The following is a 19,601-nucleotide window of genomic DNA, read 5'->3' as shown; positions in this document are numbered from 1 at the left end:
CACTGGTGCCAGCAGCACCCCCTATACCCTCCCACACCTGTGCCGAGCCAGTGCCTGGATCCACACCACAGCGGCACAGGGAGTCAGAAAGGACATTGCTCTGAGCTCCAGAAGATGGAGCAGAAGTGAACAACAGAAAGAGGGTCTCTCTCAGGCTCCTTGATGAAAACTAAAGCTCACTGGAAAAGTAAAGAAAATCTCTGCAATAAAGGCACACCAGACCACCTCAGTTGTTGTCCTTCCTGGTATGCTGAAAAGAAGATTGCCTAAGAGTCATTAGAGAATCAAAACCTAAAGACCAGGTAATCTGGAAGACACCTCTCAGGAGCAATCATTTCATAAGGGTTCTAAATGCAAGCAACAAAGATACTTACAATAAGCAATACTGAAGTATCAATCCAGGAATTAAACCAAAAACAGTACCAAAACCAAAAACAGAAATGAGAAGACACCTAAGCAAGGCGCAAACCCAGACTTCCAGCTCACCAAAGGCAAATTCTGGGGGAAACAAGGTGGAAAAATCTGATAATCATCCACCTGGACACCCTGAACTGATAGCACAGAAAGTAACAACACAGATGAATGAGGCTCTAGAAAAATTCAAAACAGAAATAATTTCCCAGATAACTAGAGATAGTGAGCAGAATGAAAGACATGATTAGAGACTTTAGAACACGAGATTAAAAAAAAAAAAGTAGATGAGCTCAGGACCATGATGGAAGCCATGAATGGCCAGCATAGGAAAGAAATGGAATCCATGAAACAGATTCAAACAGATATCCAGGAAATTAAAAACACTATTGAAAGCATTCACAACAGAATGAGTCAATGTGAAGACAGAATTTCAGATACAGAAGACAGGATTGCAGTCAGTGACCATGAAAAGGGAGATCTCTTAAAAATAATAAGGGATCAGGAAAAATCGATCCAGCAGCTCCTAGATGACACAAGGAATAATAATGTAAGACTGATAGGAATCCACGAAAAAGCAGGAGAAAGTACAAATGACAGTAAAAAAATTATTCTCAGAATTAATGACAGAAAACTTCCCAAACAGAGTGAAAGAATCTGACATACAGATAAGTGAGGCATATAGGACTCCAACTAGCCATGATTAAAAAAAAGTCTACACCTAGATATATAATAATCAAAATCCCAGATACCCAACAGAAGAAAAAAATACTACAAGCAGTTAGAGAAAAGAAACAAATGACATACAAAGGAAAGCCCATCAGAATTACAGCAGACTTTTCAACACAAACCCTGAAGTCAAGGAGAGCCTAGAGTGAGGTATTTTACAACCTAAAAGAAAATCTTGAACCTAGACTGATGTATCCTGCAAAACTATCTTTCAAAATTGATGGGGAAATAAGATAATTCCACGACAAAGAACACCAGAGAAACTTCATGAATACCAAACCAGCACTCCAAACAATTCTAAACAATATCATAGAAAAAGACAATGAAGGTCACAACTCCACGAGGCCCAACAGAACAAATCTACCAGGCAAGGAAAGAAATTAAAGGGAAAGGGGAAAAACAAAAAATTAAAGAGCCGACAGCAGGAAAATAACATGACAAAGATAAGTCAATACATATCAGTTATAACCATCAATGTTGATGGCCTCAATTCACCAATCAAAAGAAACAGACTGGCAGAATGGATTGAGAAGCAAAATCCAACAATTGGCTGTATACAAGAAACACATCTAGTTCAAACAGAAATTCATAGACTGAAAGTAAAAGGATGGAAAACAGTTCTCCATGTGACAGGAGCCCAAAGAAAAGCAGGAGTAGCTATTTTATTCGCAGACAAAATAGATTTCAAACCAAAATAATTAAGAGAGACAAAGGACGTCACTACATCCTTGTGAAGGGAATAATCGAAGAGGAAGAGATGACAATCATAAATGTATATACAAAAAATACTAATGCCCCCAACTATACAAAACAAATATTAATGGGCATGAAAAACCAAATAAGCACTAATACAATTGTAATGGGGGACCTCAATACCCCACTGTCACAAAAAGACAGATAATCTAGACTAAAAATCAAAACAATGTACTAGAACTGAACCAAGCTTTTGAACAAATGGACTTAATACATATCTACAGAATGTTCCAACCCATAAAATCAGAATATACATTCTTTCAGCTACACATGGGTCATTCTCCAAAATAGACCACATGCTAGCTCATAGAACATGTTTAAGTAAATGTAAAGCAACTGAAGTTATCCCCTGTATATTATCAGACCATAGTGCAATAAAATTGGAGAGCAATAACATAAGAAACCGCAAGAACTTCAAAAACACTTGAATAACACTCTCATAAACAACCAATGGGTCACAGAGGAAATTAAAGAAGAAATTAGACAGTTTCTACAATTAAATGATAATCCAAATACAACATACAGGAATCTATATAGAGATACAATGAAAGCAGTTCTACCAGGGAAATTCATAGTGGTAATGCCCCTAGAAGGAAAACAGAGCCAGCTCAAATAAACAACCTAATGCAGAACCTCAAGTTCCTAGAAAAAGAAGAGCAAGACAAACTCAAAGCTCATACAAGGGAGGAAATTATAAGGAGCAGAGCAGAAATCAATGCAATAGAGACTAAGAGAACAATACAAAAAAATCAACGAATCAAAGAGTTGGTTTTTTTGAAAGAATAAATAAAATCGATAAACCCTTAGCCAACATTGTGAAAAAAAGGAAAGGCTCAAATCTATGCAATTAGGAACAAAAAAGGTGAAGTCACAACAGATCCAGCAGAAATCCAGAGGATCATCAGTACCTACTTCAAGAACCTGTACTCTAATAAAATGGAAAACACAGAAGAAATGGACAGATTCCTAGATACATGTGAATTACCAAAGTTGAACGAAGAAGATATAAAAATTCTAAACATCCCAATTACAATCAGTGAAAATGAAAACGTAATTAAAAAGTTACAAACAAAGAAAAGCCCAGGTCATGATGGCTTCACTGCTGAATTCTACAAGACATTTAGAGAAGAACTACTGCCACTACTCTTTAAACACTTCAATGAAATCGTAAGAGCAGCAATACTTCCAAATTAATTCCTGGAAGCAAGTGTTACTTTGATTCCAAAACCAGGGAAAGACACAACCATAAAAGAACTACAGGCCAATCTCCCTAATGAACATACATGCAAAAATCCTCAACAAGATACTGGCAAACAGAATACAGAGGGTCATCAAAAGGATCATACACCCTGATGAAGTCGTATTTATTCCAGGGATGCAAGAATGGTTCAAAATTCGTAAATTAATAAATGTAATACACCATATTAACAGAGTCAAGGACAAAAAAAATACGATCACCTCAATAGATGCAGAAATAGCATTAGACAAAATCCAGCACCCATTCATGATAAAAACCCTACAGAAAACTGGAATAGAAGGTCTTTATCTCAACAGCCAACATCATACAAAAACTGAAAACCTTCACGCTAAAATCAGGAAGAAGACAAGGATGTCCACTATCACCACTCCTGTTCAATATAGTTCTGGAAACATTAGCCACAGCAATCAGACAAGAGAAATAAAAGGAATAAAGATAGGAAAGGAAGAAGTTAAACTGTCATTATTTGCTCATGATATGACACTCTACATAGAAGACCCAAAAAACTCTGCCAAAAGACTTCTAGATTTAATTGACATATTCAGTCGAGTAGCTGGATACAAGGTCAACACTCAAAAATCAATAGCCTTTTGTACAGAAAAAACAGACTTACTGAGAGAGAAATTAGGGAAACAATTCCTTTTACAATAGCATCCAAAAAAGTGAAATATCTCGGAATCAATCTAACGAAGGAAGCAAAAGACCTTTACATTGAAAACTACAGCACTCTAAAAAAAGACATTGAAGAAGATATAAGAAAATGGAAAGGTTGCTGGAAGAACCAATACAGTGAAAATGGCCATACTTCCAAAACTACTATATAGATTCAATGCAATCCCATTTGAAATCCCAACAGTATATTTCACAGAACTGGAAAAAACAATCCAAAAATTCATTTGGAACTGGAAGAGACCTAGAATAGCAAAAGCAATTCTAGGCAACAGAGACATGACAGGAGGTATCATAATCCCCAACTTGAAATTATACTACAAAGCCGCTGTGATAAAACAGCATGGTACTGGCAAAGAAACAGACTCGAGGATCAGTGGAATAGATTAGAAGATGCAGAAACAACTCCAGACATACTCAGCTACCTCATCTTTAACAAAGGAGCCAACCATCCTCACTGGAGGAAAGATAGCCTCTTTAATAAATGGTGTTGGAAAAACTGGATTTCAACTAGAAAAAGATTAAAACTAGACCCCTATCTTTCACCATGCACTAAACTAAAATCAAAGTGGATTAAAGATCTAAATATTAAAACAGAAACACTAAACTTGCTGGAAGATAAGTTAGGTAGAACACTTGATGACTTTGACATAGGAAAAGACTTCATGAACAAATCCTCAGTAGCACGGGAACTAGCACAAAGAATCAACAACTGGGATCTCACCTTATTAAAAAGCTTCTGCACTGCAAGAGAAACTACCAACAGAGCTACAATGTGGGAAAAAGCTTTTACCAGCTGTTCCTCAGACAAAGGTCTACTATTTAAAATATATAAAAAACTCAAGGGTCTGAGGATTTAGCTCAGTGGTTCTGCCACCTGCCTCACAAGCACAAGGATCCAAGTTCGAGCGGAAGAAAAAAAAAACACACACAAAAACCAAAAACTAAAAAAAAAACAAAACTCAAAAAAATCAGACCCCCCCAAATATGAAGACCCAGTTCAAAAATGGGCATCTGAAATGAACAGACATTTCTCAGATAAAGAAGTGAAAGCAGCTAATAAACATATGAAAAAATGTTCAACATCACTGGTCATTCGAGAGATGCAGATGAAAACAACACTGAGATTCCACCTCACCCTAGAAAAAAATGGCTGCTATCAAGAAATCAACTAACAACAAATGCTGGCAGGAGAAAGGAACCCCTCTCCATTGTTCGTGGAAGTGCAGACTGGTGGAACCACTGTGGAAATCAATATGGAGATACCTCAAAAAACTAAGATTAGAGGTCCCATTTGACCCAGCTATTCCTCTGCTGGGTATCTTCCCAAAAGAATTAAAAGCATCATACCACAGCGATATATGTGCACCCATGTTTATAGCAGCACAGTTTGTAATAGCTAAAAACTTGGAAACAGCCCAACTGCCCATCAACTGGAGACTGAATAAAGAAGATGTGGTTTTTTTATAAAATGGAGTACTACCGGTCTAAAGGAGTAGGGGAAGTAGGAGGGGTAGGGGAAAGGAAAGAAGTGAAAAGAAGTAAAATATGAGAAAAGAAAAAAAATGGAAACAAAGTCTTTGTAAATAGGGAAGAGTGGAGGGGGTGAAGGGAGGGCAGAGGAATGGGGAAAAAATAAGAACCAAATACATCATGTAAAGGTACAAGATTCCAATGATGAATGTAACTGTATTGTATGCCTAAAATGTACCAATAAACTTAATAATTAAAAAAAAGAAATTGCATTTGACCCAGCTATATCTTTCCTGGGTATATTCTCAAAAGAATTAAAGACATCATTCTGTAGTGAATATATTTGGCATGGTTATCTGAGGAATATCTATGGAGGTAATGTTATTTGAGATAATGAAACCTACAAAAGTACCCAGGTTTAACAACAACAACAACAAAAACAATAAAAAAAATACCCATGTTTACAGCAGCTACGCTGTGGAAAGAGCCTAGACGCCCAGGCAAATGGATAAAATATGGTGTGTATGTATACACAACAGAATATTATTCAGCCATGAAGGATGAAATCATGTCATTTGCAGGAATATGGTACTTGAGACAATCATGCTAAGGAAAATAAGCCAGACTCAGGAAGTTAAATATTGCCATGTTTTCTCTTATATAAGAAGCCTAAAATATGAATAAATGCCAACATAATGTTGGTATTTACAAAAAAAGAGCATATGAGCAGCTACAGTAAAGAGAGGATCACTCTTAAGTATATGAAAGTATGATTAAATGTGTACATGGAACTCACAAGCATATAGGCCTTAGTGAAAACTGTAAACATTACAAAGCTTTCCCAATATCCAATACTGGTAAATCCAACTCTGCATCACATGTGATCTCTGTCAGCCAGATGAGGGCAGAGATGTACGTTGAAAATAAAATCATGAAATGAGGAATGACACTTTCTTTGCCCTCAGACAGCTTAGCATCAAGGGTAGATACAAAACACTACATTCACAATATTTCATTTGTTAATAATCCTATTCTGCTCTTTCACTTTCTAGGTTGTAAGTTTTAATACTGAGAATTGAAACATCAGCATTCATTTGATCTTAAAAACTGCAGGCCCTCCTAACGATTAGGGCAGGGGAGACCTTAGCACTATCAGGAGCTAAAGATAACCTTCCTCTGTATCTTCAGAAAAAGAAAACATGTTTCAGCACCATGAAATGATGAAGTAATCCCTTACACATTCAGACTTACACTGTAGTTCCATCTTGTGAAAAGTAACATTTATAAAATTAATTCTGATTGGCTGTCTCTCTCAATAATGTACTCCCATGTCAGTTATATTTATAAGTGACACATATATTTTTTGAAAGCAATAATACAAGTTTTACTTTTATTTTACTTCTTTTTCCTTCCACATGTACGTAAGTCAAATAAATAGAAATCTCACTTCTACCAGCTTTCTTATTAAGACAGAAAAATGAGTTATAAGAAAACTGTAATTTTCAAAATCATATTTTTATTACTCAAATTTGAGTCTTATAAGTTACACATGCTATACTTAGAACATCATCAAAAGGCAATACTTACTATAACTGCCAGGAGATTTCTCTTCATAAGTAAAATGAAGTTGTAACTCCTCCTCTGACATCTCACAGATAAATATTTTCAGCAAACAGCAAATAATAAACAAAGCATTATGTGTCTGCCAAATGAAGATGTGGCTAGAGGGGAAAGGACCAAAATCATATAAGAATCAGTATTTAATCATTAATATAACCAGTTTTTTTCTAGACCAGGATTTCTGCATGATTTGTCAATGATTTTGCCACCCTACTTGTAATATAAAAACAATGTCTAATCTCTTAAATTGACTATACTGGACCCGTGATACTATTGCATTTTACTGCCTATTTCACTTGTATCTTTTTTTTTTTTTTTTTTTTTTTTTTGGTAGCGGGGATCGAACTCAGGTCCTTGTGCTTGTGCAGTAGGCAGTGAAACCACTGGGCTAAATCCCCCGCCCTCACTTGTATCTTATATAGTGAGTGAGTCTACTTAATGATTGTATAATATCCTGAAACCAAACAGATTCTACAATTTATAATCTCACCCCACTAACTTAACTAAAACTTTTTAACTTTTTCCTAAATAAAAACAATAATTCCTTCACAGGGCTTTTCAAAAGATCCCAGTCCATTTACACCAATAAATAAAAAATATTCATATTGTTAGATATGAAGCAAACATGATTTAATCAGCCAACTTACTTCTGACATTCTGCTGAAAGTTTGAGTTCTTTGGTTCTAGAAAGGAAGACCTTAATTAGTGCAGCAAGATTTCCTGTTCGAGGATTGTTTTCAACTGTAAGAGAAGAAAATAATTTTAAAAGTTAAAATTAAGAATGAAATCAAAGGGAGTATATCATAACATTTATAAAATCAAATGTCAAACTGAAAGTGCTCATTGACCAACCATATGCCAATTTCATATCTAATTTGGAGAAATAAGCAATAAGAGAAATTGCTGTCCTTGGTCTACATTCTGAACATAAAAAATGATTTGCAAAATGAAAATAATAAAAATAATAGAAAAAGTAGCAACCTTATCTCAGAATCCAAAATTATAAAGAAAAGATAAAAAGTTAATAGATATATTCAATATATACACATACATTTATAAAATGTATCATTTATATTATGAATATATAGGATATAATGAACTACAGAAGTAAAACTGTTTGGATCATCACAAACCATTTTAATGAGGAAAAAATTCACACAAACAAAGCAATGTGTCTAGAAGGGGAGCTATCCTGATCTGAAAAAACTTTAAAGAATTTATCTAAACATCTTTATTTAAAGTTTAAAAAGGTAGGCATTTTAGCTAACCCAGCAAGAGTTGAGAGAAAAATTGGGAATCAAAAGATCTGGTTTCTAGTTCCAAGTAACTGGATATTAAGCCTCAGACAAATCATTTTACTCTTCCGGCTTCAGTTTTCTCATCTCTAAGAGAAACAATACCTAACGTATTGAAAAATATATACAAGTGTTTCCCAAGGATTACTTCACTTAATTCTCACAACTCTACAGGATAAGCACCAATATTATTTTCATTTTACATTTTTTTATTTGGTTACTTTCTCAAGGACACATCCTTGCCTACTGACTCAAATCTTTTACCAAAGAATTGGACTTAATGAAATTATAAAGTTCTGGAGTGGTGGGAGGAGAAGGGGAAAGGAAAGAAGGGAAAGAAAAAATTATGAGAAAAGAAAAAAAATGGGAATGAAATCTATGTAAATAGGGAAGGGTGAAGGGGGTGAAGGGCGCACAGGTAATGCGGAAAAAAATAAGAACCAAGATACATCATGTACAGGTACAAGCACCCAATGATAAATGTAAATGTATTGTATACCTAAAATGTACCAATAAAAGAATAAAAAAAGGGTCCAGGGATTTAGCTCAGTGGTTTCGCCACCTGCTGCACAAGCACAAGGACCTGAGTTCGATCCCCGGTACCAAAAAAAAAAAAGAATAAAAAAAAAAATTATAAAGTTCTACTAGGCTACACAGCAAGTCACAGAAGCTCAGAAATCATCAAAGGAAGAGAACAGTTATAACTTTTAATTTTACTAATGAAGAAAAAAGCTCAGAGATTCAGTGTTAGACCCAAAGTCAACAATATACTAGTAACAAGTACACAATCATGTTCCTTTATCAATGGTCTTCAAAATGTGAGATTACACAGTTCTGGATTATTTGTTTCTCATTTATGGGTGTTTATGGTACTGGAACCCAGGGGTGCTCTACCATTGAACTACAATGCCCCCAGACCTTTTAGTTTAGAATAAGTTGTACAGAATAGCCTCAAACTTGCAATCCTCTTGCCTTAGCCTCCTGAGTAGCTGGGATTACATGAAGTGTATTTTTAACTATTTTTAAAATCCAAAATGCAAACCCTCCATCAGAGTGGCCTGTGTTGCCAGGAGAATTCATTTTTATGCAGATCTCAGAATTATGCACATATCTGAACTTCTTGAAATGTATTGTTATGGTTGGGATTCAAAATGTCCCCCAATAGCTTCATGTGCTGAAGGCTTGATTGGCAGCTGAGAAACTGAATGATTCAGGAGGGCTCTAACTTTATCAGGTGAATTAAATTCACTGATGAATTCATAGCTCAATAGGCTAATTAGCAGATGGGACCTAACTGGATGTGGCAGGTCACTGGGGCACATCTCTAAAGGGTATAACTTGTCTTGGGCTCTTCTCCATTCACTGTTTCCTGCTCCCACGGGGTGAGCAGCTTTCTTCAGCCACACCCCGCCCCATGATGTTCTGCCTAACTACCGGCCTATAAGCAATGAAGCCAGCTGACCATGGACTGGAACCTCTGAAGGTGAGCCAAAAGAACTTTCCTCCTTTGTTATTTGCAGGTATTTGCTCACCAAACATATGCATCAAAGATTTGCGTAGAAGGAGTTCAAAATACATATTTCTTTAAATCCAGGTTCTCACACATAGACTTTAAAGACTGTACATGCAGATAAATCACCTGCCTTGCCCTTAGTAACTGCCAGTTAATTCAGTTAACCTTTTGGATGTGTCCTCATCACAGCTCATCTTGATAAGTTGTCACAGCACCTTGCCATTCCATGTGCAGCCCATGAGCATGTGCACAGCATCAGCAGCATGTGGGCATCTGTTGGAAGCTCAGAATCCCAGGTCCATCTTACAACCACCAAAATGACAGTGCTTCTCTAAATTTAATTTAAATCACAGAGCATTTGTTTTAGTTGGGTGTGGTAGCATACTCCTGTAATCACAACACTGTAGGGGCTGATGTAGGAGGATTACAAATTCTAGCCCAGCTTGGGCAACTTAGTGACTTAAGGAGTCACTAAGGGGCTTGTTGCAACAGGGGTCGTAGCAGAATTTCAAGAGGCAGGAGAAACTAATGGGAATCAGGAGGATTTATTTTAGGTTTAAGGTGTACACCGGCTCAACAGAATCTTGTCTAAAGGAAAAGTGTTGAACAAAGAAAAGTTCCAGCTTTTATACATTTTGTCCAAGGAGGTGGTTATTCTAGTGATACAGCAAGTGAGTTTACCAGAACAGGAGAAGGGCAGACAGTTTTCTAGCTTTGCCTTGAAAGAAGACAGTGTCTTATGAATTATATGAGAACAGAGTGTCATAACCTTCGTTTACAGGATATACTTGTCAATTTTATCTGTATCAGAGCAAGGAGTTACAGCTACAGGGGACAGAGGAGGGGCGGGGGGGGGAGGCAGGGAGGGGACCAGCTCAAGGCTGGGAAGAACTTGTTTTACAAGTCTTGCTTCACTGTCTCAAAATTTTAAAACAAAATAAAAGAAAAGCAAGAAAGTGCTGGGAATGTAGCTCAGTGCAATGGCCCTAGACTCAATCTCCAGTACTGAGAAAAAAAAAAAAATCACAGTGTCTTTTTAAAAAATGTAAATCCTGATTCCACATGTGTGACGTACAACCTGAAATTCCACATCTCAGTTTCCTAGGTGATGCCCACTGCTGCTGGCTGAAGAATGCCATGGAGAATAGGAAGGTGCCACCTCTACTGTAAATTAGGGGAGGTTTTTGTCCAGCTTTCACAATCAAGAATAGATATGTGAGGCCCAGGGATTTAGCTCAATGGCTCTGCTGCCTGCCTTACAAGCTCAAGGTCCTGAGTTAGATCCCTGGTACCAAAACAAAACAAAACAATAGATATGTGATAGGAAACAGGGAGATAAATCAAATGGGAAGGGGACCAAGAGATGAAGGCAGGAGGAGGAAGAAGAAGGGAAGGGGAAGTAAAAAGAATTAAGATGCATTATGTTCATGTAGCAACTCCCCATGATAAATGTAATCATTATCTACTACAAACATGTACTGATAAAATTTTTTTTTTTAATTTTTTGGGGTTTTTTTTTTGAGACAAGGTCTCTCTATGCAGTTCAGCCTGGCCTTGAACTCACTGTGTAGCCCAGGCTGGTCTCAAACTCACGGCAATCCACCTGCTTCAGTCTTTTTTTTTTTTTAATTTTTAAAAGATATGTCATTAGATATTGTTAGAGCTTCACTTTGAAAACAAATTCCTATTCATTTTTCAAGATTTGGGTTTAGTTTAATGAAAAAATAACTTTAGATTTCAGGAAAAAAAAATTTTAAGTTAATATTTACATGTACATTTGAGATGGTTATTATCTATTATAAACCAAAATAAAACTGAAAAATACAAAGCTGAGGCTGCTATGACTACAACTATCCTTCAGAATCACAACTTCATCATCTTTGTTCACTCAACAGCCCCATTATTACTGAAAAAAACAAAACAACCCTGTGTTGGTGGAAAGAGCAACCAGACACTACATTGATATAAAGCTTTATGTACCTTTTTTCATTCATTCATCATGCATGTATTGAACTATTCACATGTGCACATTCTGTTTCAGGCACTAAGGAGACATCTATCAACAGAACTCCCTGTCTTAATGGACCTTGTATTCCAAGGGAGTTAAAAAGTTTCCACAGCACTCTTTTGGACAAGATGGAGACCAAAACAAAAAATTTATGAAATTGAACATGCTAAATAATTTTTTGAAATGATATCCATGAGAGGGCCGGGGATGTAGCTTAGTGGTGCCATGTCTGCCTGTCAAGCACAAGGTCCTGAGTTCAACCCCCAATACCAGAAAAAAAAAAAAGGAAAGAACTGGTTCCACCACCAGCTTTGCAACTGCAAGGTCCTGAGTTTGATCCCCAGTACCAAAAAAAGAAAACAATGATATCCATGTTGAACTCAAAAGTCCAAAGCAAACAAACTTTTGAACACAGGGAGGGGAGGGGGCTTGAGGGAGGCAATAGGATAAAATAAAATTTATTTAAAAAGAAAAAGTCCCAAAACAGATCAATGGTAGGAACAAAGTTAAGTGGTAAAAGTAAAATGCTTTGTTGAAGCTGAATGAGCTTCAGGAGCTACAGCAACGACAGGATACCCAACAGGAATGTAGAAAGGCCTGACAGGACTAAAGACTCACAAAGTGCAAACCCAAGCATAAATAATACCATTATGTAAAACTGTGCATATATATCAATATACATAGAGTACTCTGAAAAAATATTGTACAAAAATTAGGCAGTGATTATTTTTAGTTCATCTGTACTACTGTATTTTCGGAAATGCTGACAATAAATGTGAACCATTTTATGCTGTTCCCAAAAGCATTTTTAATGACACATTTCTGATAAAAAGTCAAGAGAAAAGATAGTGGAGATAATATACACATACATATACGCTTCCCACATCATAATTAATAAGTAACTGTTACTTCCAATTTTTAAAATGTAATTTTTATAAAAAACCAAGGTCACCTTAAAGCCATCATCACAATACCCTCAACTCTAATTTTCAGCTCTAAACTACCATGTGGTTTTTGAGCCAATTCTGTTTACCACAAAATTCTCTAGTCTATGGCTACATGTGAAGGCAAATACTGCAATAACAACTCTAACATTAACAATGTAATTTAAAAAATATATATATATATATTTCATCAAAGACTACTTTGCAGGACTGGATGCAGCTCAGTGGTATAGCCCTTTCCAACCATACATACATGAGGGACCTAAGTTCAATCACCATTAAAACAAAAAGAAAAAGACTTTTTGGCAAAGTAGAAGAGTTATCCATATAATTTAAGTGGATTTATCCATATGGATTAATTTAAAAACAGAATATTGTTATCATCTACTAAAACCTCTGGACATTAGGTAATTTATGGATACACTGCTTCTAATTTTTAAAACAATACAATGTAATTTTAATTCTCTGCATTTTTTAAAGCACACACATTTCTTTCTAATTGGTACCAATGTTTTTGTTGTTGTTTGAGACAGGGTCTCATTATGTAATTCAGGCTGGTCTTGAACTTACTATGTAGCCCAGGCTAGCTTCAAACTCATGGCAATCCTCCTTTCTCAGCCTCCCAAACACTGAATTACAGGTGTGTGCCACTATATCTGGCTGCTACAAACTTTAAAGTAAAGTATTCAAAAAATGAGGTCAAAAAAGGTAGTATCTGTTTATATAAATGGGGAGTAATAACTAAATGCTATGTTACTCTAGACATTTCATGTTGAATGATTTTTTTCCTTTTAAGAATCCTATAAAATAGTTATTCTTAGCATCAATTTAGATGAGAAAATTAAGTTTCAGTTACTACTTAAGTAGCAGAGATAAAATGAAGATCATAAAATTATTCCAGATCCCATGCTTTTTACCACAATATCAATTTGCAACAGAGAACCTTCCTAGTATATTTTAATGAGTAATAATTATTCTGGTTAACACAGCCAACAACACCATATGTTGCCAAGTCATAAGACAAATGGTAAATTCTATATGAACTATACATGCAACTATACAACATAATATTGTGATTTTTCTCAGTATTTGCACAATCACAAAAAAAAAAAAAAAAGCTGAAATAATACCTACAGCTCTACAAATATGGCCAAGTGTATGTTGACCAAATGGTAACTCAACCTCTAACAGCATCAATGAGCACCAGGAATAGAAATAATTATTTCTATCATCATCATAACCAAGAAGGATATATCACTTTATTAATTCAATTCATATTATACTATCAAAAATTTTAACAGGGAATTCTTCCCCCTACCCCATCGTACCCTTACCTAAAGACTTGCAGACTGAAATGGTTGCCTCTTCCAAGAGTTTCAACTCAGTGCTGGAAAAACAAAAGAAGAAAGTAATTTATAATGTTAACCAATATGAACACACTAACCAGTCAAAGTTGTATATTAATATGAGAAAAATAAATTAGAAGAAAAAAATGATATGCAAGGCAAACAATAAAATCAGCATATAAAATAAAGTTACAATCTTCAATGAATGCAGTAAGGAAACTTACTATAGTTCTCAATATAAGATTGCTAAAAGAGAAGAGCCCTGTCTTTCGGATACTAGCATGGGAGGAGAAAGACAAATTTGAGAAAGACACTCCAAAGTAGAGAACATACAGCAGGGGCCCCACATACCCAATTCTAAAAGAGTATTGATAATGAAATTACAATTATTTATAAAAATGTCATTATTTTTTAGGAAATAAAGTATTATGATGTCTGCAATACTTCCAAACAGTTCAACAAAAAGAAAAGGAAGAAAAGGCAAGAAAAGAGAATGTCTTTTTTTTTTCGGTACCGGGGATCAAACTTGGGTCCTTGCGCTTGTGCAGCAGGCGGTGAAACCACTGAGGTAAATCTCCGGCCCAAAAAGAGAATTTCAATGGTCCACAAATATAAGGGGAAAAAAAGATGCACAGACAGAGACAGATATAAAATGACACTGAGACAGGAGACAATGACAGAGATGGACAAAACTCTTAGAAAACCAAAGGGAAAGCTTTATGACATTTGAATTTGGCAATGACTTCTTGGATATGATACCAAAAGTACAGTGATCAAAAGAGAAAATAGATAAACTGGACTTTATCAAAATTAAAAATTTCTGTGCATCAAATCAACTTATCAGAGTAAGCCAGGTGTGGTGGTGCACACCTGTAATTCCAGCACTTGGGAGGCTGAAGCAGGAGGATTTCTGTGAATTTGAGGCCCACCTGGGCTACATAGTGAAGTTAAGACCAGCCTGAACTATACAGCAAGACCCTGCCTCAAAACAACAACAACAACAAAAGAGTAAAAATCCAACCCAAACAACAGATAACAATGTTTGCAAAATCATATTATATGTTAAGGGGTTGATATCCAGAATATACTTTTAAAAAATTCTGGCCGGGGATTAAGCTCAGTGGTTATAGCACCTGCCTCGAAAGTGCAAGGTCTCAAATTCAATCCCCAGTACGAATTAAAAAAAAAATCCTACAACTCAACTACAACAAAAGAAACCAACCACCCAATTAAAAAAGGAAGCTGGGCATGGTGCCATGCGCATACCATCCAAGGAGGCTTGAGGTGGGAAGATCACTTGAGCTCACCAGTTTGATATCAGTTTGGGCAACATAGCAAGACTCTATCTCAAAAAAACAAACAAACAAACAGAGCAGTGGACTTGGTCATTTTTTCCAAAATGGATGTCCAAATGGCCAATAAGCACATAGAAAGATGCTCAACAAATCCAGTGACACAACTGGATGTCTATTTTCTTCATATGCATTAGGATGGTGTTATGGTTCAAACATGAAGACTTCGCCAAAGAGCCTGAGCCCAAATACAGCAATGTTCAGAGGTGAGGCCAACAGAAGTGACTGAATAATGAGGGCACAATGACATCGATAGATCAGGTCACTGATAAGTTCCTTAGCTGAATGGGCTGTTGGGGCCTAGCCAGAGGAATTGGGTCACTGGGGGTGTCCCTTTGGAAGGGTTTATTCTCTTCTTAGGCTCTCTTCCTGCTCTTTGCTTCCTGGCTGCCATGAGGTGAGCAGCTTTCCTCCACTATGTCGCTTCTGCCTCAGAACCAACTGAAAAACGTGTATGTCAGGTATTTTGTCCCAGCAACAAGAGAGGTGACTAATACAGATGGCTATTATCAAAAAAAGAAAAAACCCACAGAAAGTAACAAGTGTTGTCAAGTGTGTGAGGAAACTGAAACCTTTGCACATCACTAGTAGGCAATGTAAAATGATGCAACCACTGTAGAAAATAATACGTGGTTCAAAAAACTAAACATTTCCACATGATCCAAAAATTCTGCTTCTGGGTATATACCCCAAAGAAGTAAAAGCAGCATCCTGAAGAGATATCTGTATACCCATCTTCATATCTTCTTCTTCATAGCTTCATCTTCATAGCTGCATTATTCGTAACAGCCAAAAGGTGGAAGCAATCCAAGTTCCACCAAGAGATGGACAAACCAAATGAGGTACATACATAGAAGGAAATATTAATTGACCTTTAAAAAGAAGGAAATTCTGCCACGTGCAATACCATGGATGAACCTTAAGGACAGTATGCTAAGTGAAATAAGTTAGTCACAAAAAGATAAATATTGCACATACCCTCTTATATGTAGTATTCAGAGTGATCAAATTTATAGAAAAATAAGTAAAATGGCTTTTGGCTCTTGACTAGACCCTGACAACCCATTCAGCTAAGGAACTTATCAGTGACCTAATCCATCGATGTCACTGTGGCCTCATTATCCAATCGCCTCTTTAGGCCCTACCTCTGAACATTGCTGTATTTGGGCTCAGGCCCTCACAACATGAGTCTCTGGCTAAGTCTTCAAATGTAAAGAGCCCTGGGAGGAGGGAATGGGCAATCAGTATTTAGGAGGTACTGAGTTTCAGCTAGAGAACATGAAAACTTTCTGGAGGCAGATGGTGGTGAAAGTTACAAAACATTGTGAATATACTTAATGCCACAGAACTGAATACTTAAAAGTGGTTAAAAATGATCAAGTTTATATTATGTGTATTTCACCCTAATTAAGGTGCTCATTACAGCACTCTCAGACTGGTACAAAGCAGAAGATACTGCATTCTCTCAGTTTAAATACTCACCAGATATGTAACCTTGGACTAGTTTCTATCCCGGTGTCTTAGGCTCCTCATACATAAAACAGAGATAACAGTACCCTCTTAAGCTGGTTGTTATGGTTAAATTACCTAAAAAGTATAATATACTTAGAACATTTCCTGGCACAAAGTAAACTCTCAACAAATGATAGCAAATTATTGATTCCAAAATGTAGTGGGGGGAGGTCCCAGTTAAATTAAAACAATGCCTTATATTTGTAGAACCCTGTATATTCTTTCAAAGCACTTCCAAGTTTATAAGTGCATTTAAATCTTGTAAAAATCTCTTCTAATGAGCAAGACCATTATTAGCTTTATTTTTATAGATAAGCAAACTGAAGCTCTCAAGGTTTTAAGTAACATTCCAGAAATCAGAGGTCTAAGAAAAACAAGAACCAGCCTTCAAGCCTGGTCATTCAGTTAAGAATTACATGTCTTTTTCTGCCACATAACACTGAAAATCCTCCAAACCAGCAACTCTTCCATGGATGGTTTAAAATCTCTAGCCTCTGATGAAGCGCACTTTTAAAAAGAGCCATATATAAGCTTAATTAAGGTTTTGAGAAGGAAATTTTAGAAAAACTAAGGAAGAAAACGGATTGCTTTTCAACAGACCTTAAACTGTCTAATATGGTAACCACTAAACTACCAGTAGTTACTGATAATTTCAAATGTAACTATTTCAAATTGACATGTGCTAGAACATAAAATATATGAGATTTCAAAAATTCAAGAACAATGGAAATACTTCATTCTTAATTTTATATTCATGAAATAATATTTAGAATATAACATTTTAAGTAAAATTAATTTCAATTGTTTGATTTTTACTTTTTCAATATAATTTCTAGAAAACTTTCAATTACATGTGACTCACATTATGTATCTATTGAACAGAGAAACTTTCCAGCAATTGAAGATAGTATCATATTTAAGAAATATTATCACACACACAACACCAAGACTAACAAGTGAATGTCATTACCTTAAGAATCTCAAATTATACTAATATTAAAAGGATAAATATAATCTTTTCAAAAAGATTGAATATTCTTGGACAAGATAAACTAGAAATGATTCCAGGCTAGTTTATAGGTCTCTAGTATTTGTCACTGGTATTCGATATTTTTAGAGTATCCGCAGCCTCATGATATCTCTCTGCTGTCTGCCTTGCTATCTCTCTCCCACTCTTTTTTTTATTGTCTCATATACTCTTCAGAGATGAGCAGAAACGGATAGATTTGTTCAGTATGACCTGTGGCCATACAGCTGAATCAGGATAGACAGCGTAAGGCAAGCCAACATCTTCGGGAATTTGGAATTGAGACAGAAAGACAGGCTTTCCATATGGTTGGAACTTGGCTGCAAAGCTGAGGAATATAGGAGGCCATCCTCTACCAACTGTGAAGCAGAGAAACCTAGTTCCTGAGAAAGATGAAAAAAGAGTTTTGTAGAAATAAGCAGACAAATAGAAAAGACTCTCAGGATTCTTGCTGGTCTTCCAATTCTCAGTTCCAGTTCTCCCTGAAGCCTAGTTGAATTCCTAAAATGTTGGATTCTGCAAGACACCCCTGATTCTTCATCATATATTCCCCTTTCTCTGGCATAGGCTAAGTCAAATTGATTTTTGTTAATAATCAAAGACTTCTAATTAATTTTTTAACACTGTGATCAGATTTAATAACATACATTAGTAGTTGGCAGGAAGTAGGAACCATTAATTAAAACTTAGTTTTTCAGTTACTCAGGCAAAAAGCAAAGAGGTATAAAATGCAAAGGACTGTAAAGAGCTTTATGAGGTTAATAACTAGATCACACACATAAAATCTGTTCACTGGGCTGCTACCTTCTTCATTAAATGACACTCTTTTATAACTAGGACCATGAGCTTCGATTATATACACATGGCTATAACCTTCAAAAGCTGCTAAATCTGGTTCATTCAGCAAACAGTGTCTGGGGCCCTAAAATACGCAGGGCTCTGCGAAAAGATGCTACCTCTGCCTCCAGGACACATGAAGAATGAAGAAGCCAGACTGTAGGGTGCACAGGAAGTATAAAGATCATGATCAGCCCTGTGCATAAGCTCAGAGGATATATACCTAACCTACACTAGGTGGCATCAGGGAAGGCATCATGGAGGAAGTTACTGTTCTGTTCTGAAAGATCAAAAGAAGTCAGGCAGCCAGACAAAAGGGAATAATGTACACCGAAGCATGGCAGTCACAGAGACTTTGGCATGTTCCGAAACATGGTGGTCAAACAATAGGGGAATGGCAAACAACAAAGCTGAAGAAGTAGGCCTGATGGATAGAGTATGGAGTTCCAGGCTCTCAATTTTCTCTCAACAGAAGGGTGGTGGGTGTTTTCAAAGCCGAAACAAAACAAGGTTCTGATATTTTTTGTTTGTTTGGTTGGGTTTTTTTTTGGTACCGGGGATCAAACTCAGGACCTTGTGCTTGTGAGGCAGGCGGTGGCACCACTGAGCTAAATCCCAGGCCCCTGATATATTTTTTATATAATACTAGCCTTAAAGAGTGTTTAATTTCAACAAATATTAGTGAGGTTGGTTTGGATGTCAGTTCTTCCAGGAAACCTCCTTTGATTGCATAAAACCAGGTGAGAAAAGCACCCACTCATAAAAATGAGCACATGGTAGTAAGATTGCCCAACTGCTTGTCTATAGGCTCCTTGTTCATCACAGCACTCTCAAAGTAGTACAAAGCAGGCACT

General features: G+C 36.3%; 1 protein-coding gene across 10 annotated transcripts in view; it reads right to left on the bottom strand.

Annotated features, from left to right (window-relative positions):
* Positions 1-19,601, bottom strand: part of Dym (dymeclin) — a 424,183-nt gene that overhangs the window by 339,980 nt on the left and 64,602 nt on the right. For 9 of the 10 annotated variants that reach the window (XM_021236605.2, XM_087189093.1, XM_021236606.2 and 6 more), the window contains exons 3-5: positions 14,008-14,060; positions 7,561-7,654; positions 6,881-7,014 (exon numbers count right to left, since the gene is read on the bottom strand). In XM_021236605.2, coding sequence (XP_021092264.1) covers positions 6,881-7,014; positions 7,561-7,654; positions 14,008-14,060 — 281 coding nt within the window. Of the gene's footprint in view, positions 1-6,880; positions 7,015-7,560; positions 7,655-14,007; positions 14,061-16,853; positions 16,959-19,601 lie in introns of all 10 variants that reach the window. The other variant, XM_021236607.2, reaches the window with a different exon arrangement.

This window comes from Heterocephalus glaber, unplaced genomic scaffold (assembly GCF_053883595.1).
Source record: "Heterocephalus glaber isolate CG9 unplaced genomic scaffold, H.glaber_assembly_v1.0 deba00000331, whole genome shotgun sequence".
Classification (NCBI taxonomy): Eukaryota; Metazoa; Chordata; class Mammalia; order Rodentia; family Bathyergidae; genus Heterocephalus; species Heterocephalus glaber.
Note: the sequence above shows the minus strand (reverse complement) of the source record. Positions and strands in the feature narration are given on the sequence as shown.